The sequence below is a fragment of the Choristoneura fumiferana genome, chromosome 25 (assembly GCF_025370935.1).
Source record: "Choristoneura fumiferana chromosome 25, NRCan_CFum_1, whole genome shotgun sequence".
Taxonomy (NCBI): Eukaryota; Metazoa; Arthropoda; class Insecta; order Lepidoptera; family Tortricidae; genus Choristoneura; species Choristoneura fumiferana.
The window spans coordinates 4,431,932-4,450,334 of record NC_133496.1 but is presented as its reverse complement, the minus strand read 5'-3'; the positions used below and the strand labels follow the sequence as shown (position 1 = coordinate 4,450,334).

General features: G+C 38.5%; 1 protein-coding gene across 1 annotated transcript in view; it reads right to left on the bottom strand.

Annotated features, from left to right (window-relative positions):
* The window catches only part of LOC141442509 (lysyl oxidase homolog 2-like), a 35,496-nt gene that overhangs the window by 8,547 nt on the left and 8,546 nt on the right, over positions 1–18,403 (bottom strand). Inside the window, exons 4-6 of the mRNA XM_074107530.1 lie at positions 17,418–17,649; positions 9,349–9,500; positions 3,030–3,166 (exon numbers count right to left, since the gene is read on the bottom strand). Of these exons, the coding sequence (XP_073963631.1) occupies positions 3,030–3,166; positions 9,349–9,500; positions 17,418–17,649 (521 nt within the window). The remainder of the gene's footprint in view (positions 1–3,029; positions 3,167–9,348; positions 9,501–17,417; positions 17,650–18,403) is intronic.

Genomic DNA, 18,403 nt, shown 5'->3' with positions numbered 1-18,403 from the left:
TTGGTATATTGTCATCCAAACTCGTACCAAATTTCAAGTAATTTTTTTGAGATTCAGCGCTTATATATGTCGGCGGCCGATCGTAAAATCCGCCAGATCATGAAATTAAAAGTTGGCCAGGCATATCACGATGTGCCCGAAAGACAATACGGCAGATTAGAGCAACATTCGTCGATATTCCTAGCCCTATACCGGGCACATCGTGATATGCCGAAAAAAAGGAAAAATTTGGTACGACGAGCGAAGCGAGTTGTTAGTATAAATTGTGACCACAACGCACGAGCCGAGCGAGCGAAGCGAGCGTGCCGCGGCACCGGCCGGCGAAGTGCCAGGACCAATATGGCGGCGTTTCATGAAATGCCTAGGAATTTCATGATCTGCCTAAACGTCACTAGGCAAATCGTAAAACGGTGAGCTTTTAAAGATATGGCGGATGTCCCTTAGCCAATTCATGAAATGGCACCATTACACGATATGTCTAGGAATTTCGTGATCTGGCGGATTTTACGATCGCCCGCCGACATTATACAGCGTAAATTGCATAAATACATTTTGACTGAATTTTTCACGAACCCCTAAAAACCATTAAGCATCCTACGCATCCCGCCCAGTCATCGCCCGAATTAAGTTTCCGTAACGAAAGATTATAATAAAAACCGGATTCAAAAGAACTGCCTACTTAAGCGTATTAAGGGGATCCCGATTGTCCCAAATACAATTCCAGTGTTGAAATCAGTCCTTATTGTCTGCTAGAATTGCCAGATTATGCCACAGTTCGAGGTTTTTGGGGTTCCGTCTCTTGACACCATCATCATCATCATTAGCCGGAAAACCCCCATTAAAAAAGCGCGCGTTTATTAAGCCGTGTGGCCTAGTGGTCAACTGGTTGAAAATTAAGATTGTTTTTTGGAGGTTTTTTGTATTTTATTTCAACTCCAAATTTTGTCACTGTGACCGTAAGGTCATCCCATAAAAGGGCATTTCTGTCTACCGTTGTACCCTGAGTTTATCTCTCCGATTTCATCAAAATTTGGAAGGTACCCTGTTTTTCCAGCTCGAAATCATGGACTGAGTCTACCTACCAAATTTTGAAATGTCAAGGATAGTATTATTTTTCGTAAATCAATGTTTTCCGAAGTTTATTTGACTAAACGATCATTTTTAGGGGTTCCGTAGTCAAGTAGGAAGCCTTGTACTTTCGGCATGTCTGTCCTTCTGTCTGTCTGTCCGCGGCTATGCTCAGAGACCGTTAGTACTAGAAAGCTGTAATTTGGTCTGAATTACATATCAGTCACGCCGAGAAACTGGTAAAATAAAGAACAATAAAAATTTTTTTTTAGGGTACCTCCCATAGACGTGAAGTAGGGGTAATTTTTTTTCTCGACTAACCCTATAGTGTGGGGTATCGTTAGAATGGTATTTTAAAACCATTGGGGGTTGCCTTTACGATTTTTCGATTCAGTAATGTATTTGCGAAATATTCCACTTTAAAGTGCAAATTTTCATTAGTCGTGCGTCCCCGCCCCCCTCTAAAATCTAAACGGTTGGGTGGAAAATTTTGAAAAAATTCAGGATAGTAGCAAGTATATCAAATTTACAAGAAAAATTATAACCGATAAAATTTCATGAGAATTAGTAGTATATAAGTAAACTTGAAAGATTCCGTACGCAATATGAAATATTACTTGTTTTTTTTGTAATGGCTACGGAACCCTATCTTGGGCATGTGCGACACGCTCTTGGCTGGTTTTTGTAATTTTAATCATTTCTTTCAGTTGTAAACACTGTATTTAATTTTTGTAAATTAAAATTTGTCTAATCTTAATTAATGAATACTACGCTATTTTAATTTTCAAAAATTATCACGCCGATAGTGAATTTGTGAAATTTCCTACGAGTCCTCAGTCTTAGATTTCTTTCTACCTTTGCCAGTTTTCCCTAAATTACACAAGCACGTTTGTTATCAGACTTTGCTTCACCTTTGATTTTTAACGTCTTTTCCTCAAGTGGATTTCTTTTTAAGTGTTTTTTGCTTCGTATGGCGTATCTTTATTACTGTTGTTTGATGGCTACCACAATGCAGCGAAATAAATTCAAAATTTGGAGTAGAGTAGAGGTACTTTTGAGATATGTAAAAAACTGGCCAAGTGCGAGTCGGATTCTTGCACTGATGGTTCCGTATAATACTTAGGTATGTCAAAATTTAATATTCACTATTAGCAAACTGTAGTAGTAAAAAAAGTCATCTTTAAGTGACTTCCAAAACATGTGGAATTTCAAAGATAGACTGCTTTATCAATACATATATTCGTAGGTAGGTATTTGTTAAAGTCAAAGGAAAACAAAAAAAAAATACCTATGTAAAAAAGAACCTGACTGGTAGCTTATTCTCTTGGTTTTCCAACAGTTAAAATATAATTTATTTAATCAGGTGTTACTTTGCGGAGGTTAATATCAATTAACTAAATTAATTACTTTGCTCACCCGGACATTATGATAGCTACGTATATGCAAAGAAATGTGTGTTCATGCAGTTTCTCCACCTCCACACTGCAAATCACACAAAACCATCTATCACCACACTAAAACATAAATAAGGCAGCATGGTGAACGGCTGTGTTGCTCTGAAGATGAGCTCCGTCGAATTTAAATCATAGAATTATAATTTCTGGAACGGAGACCTCGAATGATTATAATTATAATTACCTTTTAATGATTATAATTTTGACTGAAGTAACATCAATAAGACATCACCTGCCTACTCATTAATTTGCTGTGCCCTTGCAGGGCGTCACATATAGTTAGTTGTACGTTTGTTTACTTTTTAGGACCTTTGTAATAGTAGGTACTGTAATGTGCTATGCAATAAAGAATTTAAATTTAAATTTGACCTACTGGACATTCGGGGAACTTTCTAGACCACTTGCTACTTAGACCAGCTGCTCTTTAGGCGAAATTATACTAACTCCCGCGGTCGCCGGACCGTAATAGTTCACACGAGCCAAGCCGCGGTACAAATAAGCACTTACATATGGCAGAGATGCCACTGCCACAGATGCTTGGGCAGATAAGGCCGGAATTCCTCGTTGCCGATGTTGAGAGACGACGCCGTGAAACGTAGCAAGCGACGGGTCTCGTACTGCCACTCGGGTTCGCTCTTTTGGATCTAAGTATAAGAATAAAAATAAATTTAATAATAATTTAGTGGCGGAATCACTCTAAGATTTAATTTAGGCAGAAACAGCGTCTTTAAAAATGTCTCGAACAGTGTCACTGTTTTTTTTTTATATTTCGAGTTCAAGCACAATGGAACCAAAAAACTAGTAACAAAAGAAATGGCTGAATTAACTCAAAAGCGTTCAGCACTTAAATTCGTTAAACAATACGTTAAAATAAAAGTGTAGGGCGTCCTGAGGCACGGTGGACGGACGATCTTAAGAGGGTCGCTGGCGGCGGATGGATGCGAGGGGCTGAAGAGTGTTGTGGCGCGCCATGGAAGAAGCCTATGTCCAGCACTGGACTGCTGTAGGCTGATGATGGTGATGAATACAAAAATTGTTCGATTAAAGACACAATAGTTAGCGATACAGAAAACATGTAGGTACACAGAGAGAAAATTACAAAGTAAGCAAAATTCAAATTCAAAAAGTCAAATTCAAATGATTTATTCAGTAAATAGGCCGCAATGGGCACTTTTACACGTCATTTTTTTTAACTACCAGCGCTTTCGGAAAGACCATCATTGCCAAGAAGAATCTTGGCAGAAAGTCATTTTTTCATAAAAATATAATTACAAATAAAATACTTAAAAACTATATTACTATACAATTAAAGAAAAAAAATACAAAAAATAATAATAAAAGAAATACAGGAATGTATGGGTCCCTTAGTTACAATACTAAACACTAACTATAACTAAACTATATCTACGTTCAGTGGAAGTGTAGAATGCTTCCACCGTCATAAATTTTAAAATAATAATAACAAAAATTTAGTTCTGAAATATACATTTCAGGTCAAGTAACCATTAAGCTTTTGGATTTCGAAGGCAAGTTCACGTCTGCCGCCCCAAAGTTAGCTCAAGCGATGGCGGCCTATCGGTTCAGTCAGAGCAATCTCTTCCATTTTCCGCTGAGGTGTTTTCACTAGAGCTGCGCTAAGCGAGAATAGGTTAATGAAGCGTTGCTATTGCTTCATGACAAACACATTTCTCACAACGCGGATGTCAATTTGGAGGTTAAATTCAGCGATCACCGGTGATGGCTGGCGGTTAAAGACTTCGCTTATAATTGCACAATTGAGTTTAATATTATTCGTCAACAATTAATTCATCATCATCATCCCAGCCTATATACGTCCCACTGCTGGCACAGGCCTCCTCTCAGAACACGAGGCCATAGTTCCCACGCGGGCCCAGTGCGGATTGGGAACTTCGCACGCACCATTGAATCTCTTCGCGGGTTTGAGCAGGTTTCCTCACGATGTTTTCCTTCACCCCAAAGCTCGTGGTAAATTTCAAATGTAATTCCACATTTAATTCAACAATTAATTCAAATTAGGTAAAATAAAGCTTTTTCAAAGTAGATACTAAAGGTTGAAGTTTATAAAAACACACGAAAACTGGACTTCAGTTAAAAAAAGCAATAAAAACTATTCCACGCCTATATTAAATGTAGTTGAGTAGAATCACTGACTCGAATGATTGCTAGCAAAAACTCTAAAATAATACTGAGGAATTTTTGGAGTGTAAGAACAAAAGTTTCAAAAGATGAAAAACCGCTGCGTATTAGTAACAACTGAAATAATACCTAGCAGGTTTAATCTGAATGGATCGTTTGCTTTAGAAATTGAAAAAAGGGGCCTTTTAAAAAGCCCTCATAAAACCAGACAAGTGTGTGTTAAAATCGGGTGGAAAATATCCCACTAGATAGATAATAATTTGGTACTGCCAACACACAATCAAGATAAGACAGGTACAGTTACAAAATATTAGTTTAAACTTAAAAGTAAACATTTAATATAGTTTGTGTGCGCTACAGTACAAAACGGCCATGGTTCAGTGGTCAACAGTCAACATTGCTCGAAGGAGCAAAACACTGATTTTACGCCACAATCCAGACGATCGAGAACAAATATCTCTACTGATCTAATAATAAATATAAAAAAAAAACAAAAAAAAAACAGCCACCCGCTACTACCCTAGAGTCCCTAGACATAGTCAAAATACCACAAACGGAACTTATCACGCTAAAACACACGAGTACCTAATATTACCTCGACGTTTGGTTGATACCGAACTGGTTATAGTTTTTTTTTTACATTAATAAGTGCTTGTGAGGTATACAGTGTGTGGCCCAGAACCGGGGATAATATTAAAAAAAGAGGCTCTATAGGTCACCGGTAATTGGTTCATCGTGGTCCCACTTAAAGAAAATCAAAACTTAACTTTATTTTTTTCTATTAAACTTAATCGTGAAATCAATGTACGCCATCCTAGAACCCAGCTGACGTCACCTGTCACGCTACAAATTGCAAACATTTTACTTAACATTGTTTCTTCGAATAAAGTTTATTCGAAGTTTATTATTTAAACTTTATTCGAAGAAACAATGTTAAGTAAAATGTTTGCAATTTGTAGCGTGACAGGTGACGTCAGTTGGGTTCTAGATGGCCTACATTGAATTCACGATTAAGTTTAATGGAAAAAAAAAGTTAAGTTTTGATTTTCTTTAAGTGGGACCATGATGAACCAATTACCGGTGACCTATAGAGCCTCTTTTTTAATATTATCCCCGGTTCTGGGCCACACGCTGTATACCTCACAAGCACTTATTAATGTCAAAAAAAAACTATAACCAGTTCGGTATCAACCAAACGTCGAGGTAATATAAGGTACTCGTATAAAAATAAAAATAATTATTTTTAAAAGTCGCTGAACTAATGTTGTTGAGTTTGGCGAGTACGAACTACGTTTTAATTATTTGCCCGTGTTACAGGCCACACCCGGTATAACACCTAGCTTAAATTGAATAAAGATCTTTTGACTTTGCCTTTTCTGTTTTTATAACTAAGTACTAAGGTACTTAATTAATGAAGTCTAGACACTCTCCAAGAAACGAATCACTTTCATTTCAAAATTACACATATATTCAGAAGAAAATAAGAGCTTCGAGTGCTTGCGTTTTATCGGCAAAATGAAAATCACAAATGTTATTTAGTTATTACTTTAGTAAGTTAGTTATGTTATTAGTGTTTTTTTTTTCAAAGTAAACGCTTTATAATCGAAAACAACCATAAAACACACACATCCGTCCGCCCGGATTGCTACCACCATCTTGCTTGCTAATCCTGCCGTGAAGCAGCAGTGCTTGCACTGTTGTGTTTCGGCGTGGAGAGTAAGACAGCCGGTGAAATTACTGGCACTTGAGGTATCCCATCTTAGGCCTCTAGGTTGGCAACGCATCTGCAATCCCCCTGGTGTTGCAGCTGTCTATGGGCGGTGGTGATCTCTTACCATCAGGAGACCCACTTGCTCGTTTGCCATCCAGTCGAATAAAAAAAAAAAAAAACATGTATAGTGTATAGATAATGTCACGAGTGTTGAAGTGAATGATTACACACACAGCTACAATAAGAACTGATAGCACAAAAGGAGAATGAATGAAATGAATGAGTAAATGTCAAAATCCTTCTGTCACATGCCATATAGCATGTTGAAGCTGTGTGTGTAATCAATCACTAATCATTCATTTCAACTCTCGTGGCACTACCTATACTGCACACTCGCATGAAAACAGTAAAAATACACAGTGCTGAATTGTTGTCAAAAAGTTACAATTAGTATTCATCCACAACAAGTTTCGTCAGGTAAAGAATGTTGTTTTAATTATGGTCATAGCCCCGCTAATGATCAGTGTAGCAGATCCATTAAAACTCTGTCATAGGGTTGTCGCACAATATTTATTTAATTGTCAATGTGACATGTGACATATTTGGTATGTAATTTTTTTTTGTTACAAGAATGTTTTTACAGGTAAAATAATAGATTTGTATACTTACTATCATTTGTTGTCTGAATAAATTATTCGGGTTACTTCTAATTTCACCATCAGCTCTCTTTTAAACTGGGAAAATTCAGCGTGATCATTAAGAAAATTCATGATTTTAACTGAATACTCGTACTAAGCGAACGAGTTCTATACAACATTAATTAATATCACAGACTACTAAGAGATACTAACGTATGAAATAAAGTAGAATTACTGACTTAACAAAACACACGAATCTTTCATCTTTTAAAATAATGAAGATATTCAAAAATAACTGAAATCAACAAACTTAAAATGAAAAAATATTTTTGGTGTGTCTGAAGTTTTCAGTTATTTAATTAACACCTTGTATTTAAGATTGGTTTTTTGGAATCTTTTTGTATTTTTTATTTCAATTCCAAATTTTTACTTTTACGGTCATCCCGTAAAACCTAAATGGAAAATACAAACTGAAATAGATGCACAGAAAAAACAGAAAAATAAGACCATCACCTTGTATTTATTTAAAAAAATATGTGCAGTTGCAGTGCAGCAGTGCAGTAACGAGGTTTGATTATGATAGATGGTCTCGATCTTTTGGGATAAGATTTGTTTTGGAAATTTTTATACCAAAAATATTGTTTACCGGTCATGAAGAATGGCAAAACAACAATGTTTTCATCCATCGACACCAGGCCCTATTATACTACGAAGTGCAAAATACGAACTTCGTCTCTTGCCGTCCCGCTAACTCTTATTTTATTCAATACGAGAGTGAGAGGGAGACGGTACGATACGAATTTCGATTTAAGAATTTCGTACTATTCCCCAGAGCAATGAACCCTGCGTTAATTCCAGTTGGCTTGACTTAATACGACAGATGCGGGAAAATAACAAATAAGTAGCCACAAAATAACAAGTTTAGGTGTTTGTTAAGTTTGTTCTGCGAGATTCAAAGGCGAAACCCTTATAGGAACATTTTTACTGTCCGTGTGTCCGTCTGTCTGCCAAAACCTTTTTAATTTTATTTTAATCGGTTTACGCGAAGGGATAATACACAGACAGCAGAGTTACTTTCGCAGTAACAGGATTAAATAACATTAAATAAAATTAGCATCAGTTACAGTCACCTGCATTAATAACTGCCACAGCGGAGCGTGCATAAATATCTGATACGTCCTACCGGCCCCAGAAATAGAGTCGTATTAGATATTTATGTACGCTTTGTTCTGTCAGATATTGGTGCTGCTGACTGTACAAGGCCCTAATTAATAACTGAAATCTGAAAGTAGTTTCTTCAGAATTGAGAGTGGTGAATATAAGTTAGTTATTTATAGTTATATAGACCACCACAGATATACAACAGTAACTGTTATAACTTATAAGAATAGAATAGAATAGAATATAATAGAATTGATTTATTTGTTGTTAAAAAAGTTTGTACCTACATGAACTCCTAATCTAAATATAACAGTAGTTAACAAAGCAATAAAAATGGGTGCCACTCAGCAAATGCCGATATGTCTGAATTTCCTCAGTCATGGCGCTGGTTTTCAGGGCAACCAAGGATACAACAGAATAATTATAAAGCTAGGCTAGACTAAACATGTGGAGAGAGATGACACAGGTAAATTAAAAGCGCAACAAAATAGTAGCAACTTGGCATTATACAGATCAATCAGGGTTCCAACGTCACGCAACGTCATACAAAGTGCAAGATTTGCATGAATAAAGTGAATGAGTGCCTAAAACTTAGTGGGTGCACACGTCGGCTTAGGTATTGGAAATTTGAAGGTCGAATAAATACTTTTTAATTTGAGTTTTGAAGGATAATAAGCATGAACGGTTTCTAATAGGCGGTGGCAAGTTATTCCAACACTTCGTGGCGGCGTATCGGAAGCTGCCTCGAAAAGCCGACGTACTACACCTCACACAATTATGTCGCTAGGCACCTCGCAATTTTCGTGTCGAGAATTCTAATTTATTATAAAAATACGAGGGTTGCTTGGTGTTAATGATTCCAAAAATCAGTGAAGAAAAATGTGAGGCACGCCTAGCGGCCATATTTAATAATTTGTTTTATTCAAAAACGAAGTGATAAAATATTGAGTATTGAGTATTGAGTATTGATGTGGGAACGGCAAGGCACATTAAAACAATAATGTGCACACGCATTTTGAATGCATTATATAACAGTTCAATTAGTAATAGAGACGCTTTGGTTTTACTGTTAAGTTTCTATTACAAAATAAATATGTAAATTAATAATAAATACAACCGAATTGATTACCTCCTCCTTCTTTTAGTCGGTTAAGAATACCTCGTATGCGCTCCGGCTGAGACAATTCTCCTCCATGGCACATTGTAGCAGGAACATCGGGACATCCTGTAGATGGGCTGTCCTTTCTATGGCCGCAGTATCGAGGGAAAGGTCAGCCAAACGGTCTGTGCAAACTACTGCTGCCACGTGACCTTAAACAGATAATAACTGGGATCATCATCCCCAGCCTATATACGTCCCACTGCTGGGCACAGGCCTCCTCTCAGAACAAGAGGGCTTGGGCTATAGTTCCCACGCGGGCCCAGTGCGGATTGGGAACTTCACACGCACCATTGAATTGCTTCGCAGGTTCGTGCAGGTTTCCTCACGATGTTTTCCTTCACCGCAAAGCTCGTGGTAAATTTCAAATGTAATTCCGCACATGAATTTGGAAAAACTCAGAGGTGCGAGCCGGGGTTTGAACCCACGACCCTCTGTTTGAGAGGCGATAGGTCAAACCACTAGGCCACCACGGCTTTTTAATAACTGGGATAGTGCCCATAAAAAAATCGAATTATTTTGTAAATTAAATTGTCAGAAAATATAAAATATTACACACTTATTTTTAGGGTTCCGTACCTAGAGGGTGCCAACGGAACCCTATTAGTACTGATACTCCGCTGTCCGTCCGTCCGTCCGTCTGTCACAGGGCTCTATCTCTTGAGCCGTAATAGCTACAGACTTGAAATTTTCACAGATTATGTATTACTGTGGCCGCTATAATAACAAATACTAAAAACAGAATAAAATACATAGATATTTAAGGGGGCGTCCATATCCCGTCACGGTGTGACGTCACCCTACACGCCCAAAGTTTTCTAATAATCCAACTCACCAACGAAATATATATTATTTTACCCTGAAATTTACCCAATTGGGATTGTTTAAAAGCTGTGGTGGCCTAGTGGTTTGACCTCATGCCAGATCAGATGCCAGGATCAAAGGGTTCAAACCCCGGCTCGCGCCTCGTTTTTCGAAATTCATGTGCGAAATTACATTTGAAATTTACCACGAGCTTTACGGTGAATGAGAACATCGTGAGGAAAGCTGCGCAAACCTGCGAAGCAATTCAATGGTGTGTGTGAAGTTCCCGATCCGCACTGGGCCCGCGTGGGAACTACACGCGTGGGTATATAGGCTGGTATGATGATGATGAAGGATTGTTATTTTTTCGTGTGCGTGTGAGCAAATTTTAATGCAACTTTAGTGTAATTTTTGGTAATTCGCAACTCGCCATTAGTACCGCTATTTAAATTCAATTACCTGGGCTAATGGCTTACGCGTACGAAGTACCTACACATGCTAACTTAAATCAAATAAAAGCCTGTAGGTAAAAACTACATTACCAACCATTAGCCAAATTAGAATAGTTGAAACCTCCGACATTGTCATTTCAAATTTCAATATCTTAAACGGGTGAACCGATTTTGATGAAACATAATAATATATAGTTCAAGACCACAGCAAAAAAACTCGCTTTCATATAAAAATAACTGTATTGAGCCTGAATTTACCTTTTCGACTGTAATTGAAGTTGTTTTGATCGGCTGTTTACTACGAAAGGTACGAATAATGAACCACATCTAACGCGTGCCTGTGGTTCTCTTGTACAAAGGTATTCTTGGTATAATTATTGTAACTGTATTGGTTTAGTTTAAGCTTTTGTATGAACCGCCTACATCAACCTCAGAACCGCCGTAGGTGGACAGGGGTGTGATGTCGGAGGAGAACGGGGTGAACAGAAACACACGAAGGTTGGGTTAACTCTGTTTAATAATTACGGGTGGTCTTCACGTGGATGGTGTCGAATGACAATCTCAGGTTATATCCCTTATATGGTAGACATTCCTCCGTACATGGTATGGTGCCCTATTATTAATCTGATATTTGAATCTGATACTTTATTTCAATGTTATGCTATATACCTACTTAAGTACTCTATACACTACAGGGGAACATAGTAATATTATTATGTTTTGAGAAGGTTCTGAACTTCTACACGGATCTCTACTTCCGGCCTATATCACTGCATGTATAATGTTGAATGGAAAAACGTACCTCACCTGCCTACCGTTTTTGTGCTAGAAACGTTAGAAATTTTGTGTTTCGGACACGCCCAAAATAGGGTTCCGTAGCCATTACGAAAAAATAAAGTTATATTCCAAGTTTAGGTATATTTTATACCTTAGGCTGCTATTTACTCTGAAACTACTAATAATTCTCAAGCAAACTTAACCGCTATAGTATTCCTTGTAAGTTTGATACACTTACTACCATCCTGATTTTTTCAAATTTTACCACCCATCGGTTTAGATTTAATAGGGGGGGGGGGCTCGATTTTAATGAAAATTTTCACTTTAAAGTTGAATATTTCGCAAACAAGTCACTGAATCGAAAAATTGACATAACAATTCCCGAATGGTTTTAAAAGACCTATCTAAATATACCCCATACTATTGGGTTGGATGAGAAAAAAAAGTCACCCCCCTTTTCACGTCTATGGGATTGTACTATTTTGTCGGCATAGTTTACATATGCAAAGGCAGACAGACAGACAGACATTATGGCGAAACCGTTTTTGCCATTTTGGCTTTGGAACCCTAAAAGGAGCACAAATTCTTCAAAGCGCTTTAAAGATCTTATCTGATTGGTCTACTACTTTATTCTACTAATCAAGATCATTTGATACCATGTTGAGGGAGTTGTGAAAAAATAAATACTTAATCCGCCATTTTGTGGTTGCGGCCATCTTGGATTTAATTATAATAATACTTAAGAATTTAAGATTAAAGTATAACATTTAGCAATAGTTATTTGAATTAAAGGCATTAAAATTACCAAATATCAGATGAATCTGTCACAGGAGGGAGTGAAATTTCAATTACTAAATTTGACATAACAAAGAGAGGGTCTATTGCATAACGTTTCTGATACTCACGATCACAATCAAAATATAAATCTGTCATTTGATTGTGATCGCGAATGTCAGAAACGATAGACAATACGGCGTCAAGTCAGTCTAAAAAATCGTTTAATAAAAAAACAAACTTTCTTTCCCGACGGTAACTTACATTACTCATTGTCACCCATCTGTAACAACGTAAATCAAGAAAAGTATGCGAAAATCTTACTAACGATTCTCGCTTCATCCAGTTGCCAAGATACCCTCATGCCATAAGTCACTTCAGGGAACCCATCAGTGGTAACGGCTGCGACACATTCTGTGAAAGCATTTGTCTTTTACCCGAGTCTATATAGCTTCACATAAGATTTTAAGGAGTCATCGGCCGATTTGGTTTTGGTTTCGGCTAATTTCGGTAGTGGTATCGGCTATAATTTTGGCAGTGTGAAAACAAGTTTCTTGTCGTGTGTCGCACGTCATCCCGTTGAATTTGTATGAGTCATGTGATTGAATTTAGTACGAACTAATTAATTGGCTAATAATAGGCCTTGACATCTTCTGACAATGCCGATTCAGGTTAGGATCCTCTGACGACATACGCGACAAGTGTAGGTACTCGCCCCCACATGAGTAAATGGGTAAAATGTAATTCGTAAAATGAGATATAGTTTTCTATGTTCATATTTACATGACTAACAATTACTTCCACTGATAGTTAGATCCCTCTCAAGTAATATCCGACTACACGATAACCGCGACCGTTAAGAATTACATGTCCTTCACGCTTATATACAATAGGGAGCTCAGTTCATTCAATTAGCACTAGTATTCTGTGTTGCTTATGAAGTCTTATCTTAGAAACTTGGTTTTGATTGATAACTGAAAAACGTGCTGTTCCGGTTTTCGAATCGGATGGAACCTTTTTTTTCGTAGGAGTCGTAAACTTCGACTAAGGGATCTAATATGAGAATGGGCAGTAGTGCTCTCCATTGTCAGCAACGAACTCCAGACTAGCTCTGCGGTGTGGAAGGCAAGGATCATCATACTATTGACCCAAAAAAGTAGTCATGAAGGTTTACTACTGAGCCTCATCAGACCACTCCCACTCAGTTAAGAGAGAGTGACTTAGAATATGTACACAATAGGGATTCTAAAATGTAAAAAAAAAATCGGCTGGAACTGAAACCGAGCTCGATTTGGTTTCGGTATCGGCTATATTGTTTTGGTCGCACACTAATTTTAAGTGTAGTTGTATGATACGGTTAACTGAGAACATGAATAGGAACTCAGTTAAGTTAATACCACTAACATATTTAAGTATGACGTCCACCATCCACCAGAACTGAGGTGCTAACCGGTGCGCGGGGAAAACTCACCAGTGGGATTTCTTTATTTTTCCAACTTTATTTACCTTCCATGTGTGCGTGTGTGTATGTGTGCTTGTTATACCTTTACGGATTTGGATGAAATTTAGATCGTACGAAGCTGCGAACGTCTGGAATAACATAGATAGGCTACATTATACCGATATTCCTACGGGATCCGGATAAAATTTAGGAATTTCAACCGCTGTTTTAGAGTCATGAATGGCGTTTAGAGCAATGTCAATGAAGACCACGATATAATTTTAGGGAATTCTAATGGGAATTTAGAAAAAAATCGGAATTCAATTCAATTGTCGAATCTAATGGTTTAGACGTGCGAAGCCATGTGTAAAGTCTAGTACAAATAAGTCTAAGTTGTAATAGGCATTTCTCATGAAAAATTACTTAACACGTAAGCCGAGATTAATTAGAGAGCCGGTACAGGATTGTATTATGTCAATTATGAAGATGAAAATCGAATTAGGTTCCGCCAAGTATTTCGCACGTAAAATTTTAAAGGCCATAACCACCACGGGTGAGGCATTAGCGTTTTCACGCTGCGTGGTTTAGATAATGAAACCTTACGGAGTCGACATAATGAGGCCTTATTGTCTAACTCACTTGGGATCATAATCGTTTTTATCTCTTCTGTCACACGGTGTAAGACGAGAGTAGAAAGGGATGGTGAATGCGATCGCGAACGTCAGCGCCACCTATGGGTTCAATGGATACCAGTGTCCGTATTGTATAACGCACTTGGAATCACTATGGTTTTCACCACTTCTTTCAATCACACGGTAGTATAAGACGAGCAGCCACTTGACAATCCCATGATAGCATGGTATCCGAAACCAAAATGCTTCAACCCGTCCGTGGATAGTTTAGTGTCATAAAGTTTAACCTTTATTTTGTGCACCAATCTTATATTACATGCTATTATTTTATAAATAGTATTTGAATGAGTAAACATTAATTTACGGCACAGTATTTTTTCTTTATTCAAAACCTTGTTGTTGGTTCGTCCGTCGATAAAAAAACCCGGAAGATGGAGGTATAGTGGTCGCGCACTCCAAGACAATAACACCGAAAGCTTACGTATGATTTTTTTTGTGTAGTTGTATCTTGTTTTCAGTCTGTGGCAATAATTAATGTTTTTTTTTAAATCCGTTAGAGCTGGTTCCGAAATCCAGGTAATTAATCAATAAACAAGAATTACTTCGAGTCGAGCCGAGTCGCTTTGCTCCTAAGAAGAAGGGTTACGGATTAGCCCGAAACATGTCGAGCTAAACTCGATTTAAGACGTGAGTTATCCGGGACAGTTATCATTAAATAAGAATCACTTCCCTAAAGATATAAGATAATAGATAAAAACCTAGGTCTTAGGGAAAAAAAAATGTAATTTGTCTGCCAGCGTACGTAACAAGTACTTCTTGAACTTAAACAGGTACTTAGACATAGACAGTTTCATGCTTGTAAATGTGCTGAGGGGTCTGAGAAAAACTGAGGGTTCACAGTGCGTGTGGTGACTTACACTTATGTGCTTTTTTGACACGAAAATAACTTCTCCGGTTGGGTTAATACTCTAAGCGCAACAGCCGTTACGTAGATTTTAAGGTTTTAGAACAGCTGAAATTACGGTGCTAAAGTGCTAAAGCTGACTATGCATTAAAACAAGCAGTTTAGGCCGTAAAGTGGAAGTGCGGGCGGTTCAAGAAAGCGCTCGGCATATGGGCTATGGAGAGAGCTAACTAAAGTCATCGACATAGCTGTAAAAGTCTGCAACTTGAAGTGGAAATGGGCGGGTTGTATCGCTCGAAGAACAGATAACGGTTGGGGGAGAAAAGTCCTGGAGCGAGTACGAACCGGAAGACGAAGCGTTGGCAGGCCTTCCACTAGGTTGACTGACGGCATTGTGAGAGTCGGCAACCGGTGGATGCAAGTGGCGAGTTGTTCATTGTTCTAAGGGGGAGGCTTTTGTTCAGCAGTGGACGTCTTCCGGCTGATGATACTAAGGGTAGGTATGCTTTTTCAGAAAGAAACCGGAGACGTCTAAAACTTAACTAGGGATCACGTTGATTGTTTTTTGTTACCTTTTCACGTCTTAACCGCTGAACCGATTTCGATGAAATTCGATGTACAGATATTTAGAGTCCCGAGAAAATTGCATAGTTGCCGTGGGATAGTTATCGTTATAGTATATCGTTAATAATATTTGTAGGATAAAACTAAACTGCGCCGACAGCATCTCAATACCATTAACCCTAATCAAGCAGTTTGATCAATTTACACGTTCTGTCGTTAAAAAAGCCGTGGTGGCCTAGTGGTTTGACCTATCGCCTCTCAAGCAGAGGGTCGTGGGTTCAAACCCCGGCTCGCACCTCTGAGTTTTTCGAAATTCATGTGCGGAATTACATTTGAAATTTACCACGAGCTTTGCGGTGAAGGAAAACTTCGTGAGGAAACCTGCACAAATCTGCGAAGCAATTCAATGGTGTGTGTGAAGTTCCCAATCCGCACTGGGCCCGCGTGGGAACTATGGCCCAAGCCCTCTTGTTCTGAGAGGAGGCCTGTGCCCAGCAGTGGGACGTATATAGGCTGGGATGATGATGATGATGACACGTTCTGAAATAAGGTAGGTATAGTAACGCCAATGGGCGTCTACAAATTGTCAATTTCGTCAGAACGCTGACTGCACAGGGACTTCTTTACTGGACAATTTTAAATGGAAACGTTTTACATCGTATTTTGTAAAATTCGGAATAAGTTGGTGTGAAAATCGAATTTTATATTTTATAAATTTTTTTTTTTAGTAAATTATTGAATCAGGCGTCCATATCAATGACGCATTCACTGCCACCTGACTTGACTTGACTGTCCACAGGTGCCACCGACGCACATGTGCGTTCAAAATGTATGAATAATTATGACAGCGGCACTGGAGGAAAGTTCCAAAAACGCATATATGCGTGGGTGGTAGTGAATGCGTTAAAGAATTACTTCGTTCACCCGCGACTTTATGACAGCTATATTCTAATGTATGTTCGTGTGTCCAACTGATGTGCATGTATTTGGTAGTGGTGGTAGTGGGTTTGTGGTCGTAGTTTGGCCAGTGCTCGAGTGGGGCGTATATAAGCTGGGACGAATTGATGAGTATCCTAATCTGCAAAAGTTTTCTGAAAAGCGAAAAAAAAGTGCTCTCTGACCGCGGCAGAGACGAACAACTAGCGATGTCGATTGTGAAAGGAAATATAGGTACACGATATTATTTATCCCTTATTTTTACTTTTTATTTAAGTATTGTAATCTATTTTGTAGGAATGTGACCGTACCGTATTACCGAGCGAAGGTGTGAGAGAGATGGGTAGAAGGGGTGGAAAAGGGATGGAGAGAGGAAATGGCGGTTGGCTAGATGAAATCACGAACTGTGCTGTACGGTGTGCTCTTGGGGTGTTTTATTTAAAATAAACAGGCTGTGTACAAATCTGTGTTTCCTTCCTTTGCCAATATCCCACATTTTAATTGTTGTTTACTTACAATTTAATCTATTTAAGGAAAACATCGTGAGGAAACCTGCACAAACCTGCGAAGCAATTCAATGGTGTGTGTGAAGTTCCCAATCCGCACTGGGCCCACGTGGGAACTACTGCCCAAGCCCTCTCATTATGAGGGGAGGCCTGTGCCCTGCAGTGGGACGTATATAGGCTGGGATGATGATGATGATGATGATGATGATGATGATGATGATGATGATATTTCCTATCAAATAAAAAAAATATTATTAGTTGTATATGTATAAAACTTACCAATATCTCCAGGGCACGTAACATCCCCTAAGTCCTGATGGTCACACATGAACAGATTGGTCTCGTTCCCTCGGCAATCGACCCCGCTGAGTATGACCTTGGAACTGCCGAAGACGTTGGTCTGCAAGGCTTGTGCTGCATACCCCAGGGCCAGGTGGCGGCAGACCGCGATAGCTTCATAGAGAGTCCAGCCGTCAGGGCATATACTGCCCCATTTTTCTTGGTGGTATATCTTAAAAAGGAATATAACAGAAATGGCAATATAAATACAAGAACCAAGCCAAGGGAAACTTTACAAAATAACGGAATTTTTCATAAGGAAAATTTCGGAAGCTTTCACAATTTTCTATGGGGATTGAAACTTTGCCTTTCTTAAATTTAAATTTCCAATAAATAGGAATTTCTAGAACTTCCCGAGTACTTTTCCAACTTTTGGAAACTTTTCGCAACTTTGCACATCTGCAAATAAAACAGAATGACTCTTTATCGAAAAGCCGTGGTGGCCTAGTGGTTTGACCTATCGCCTCTCAAGCCCCTGTTCGTGGGTTCAAACCCCGGCCCGCATCTGTGAGTTTTTCGAAATTCATGTGCGAAATTACATTTGAAATTTATCACGAGCTTTACGGCGAAGGAAAACATCGTGAGGAAACCTGCACACACCTGTGAAGTAATTCAATGGTATGTGTGAATTTCCCAATTAGCACTGGGCCCGCGTGGAAACTACGGCCCAAGCTCTCTCATTCTGAGAGGAAGCCTGTGCCCAGCAGTGGGACGTAAACAGGCTGGGATGAAGACTCTTTATTGACATCAGAGAGTACTACAGTAAGCAATACAGAAAATAGGTACATAGAGTAAAATTTACAAGCTAGTATATGAAAATAAACTTAAAAGGAAGATAAACAAGATTTTGTTAAGGCTCGTTGACTGTACTTGCATTATCATTCAAATTGTCCGTTCCAAGTATAAGTCATTAACCATTAAAAAGT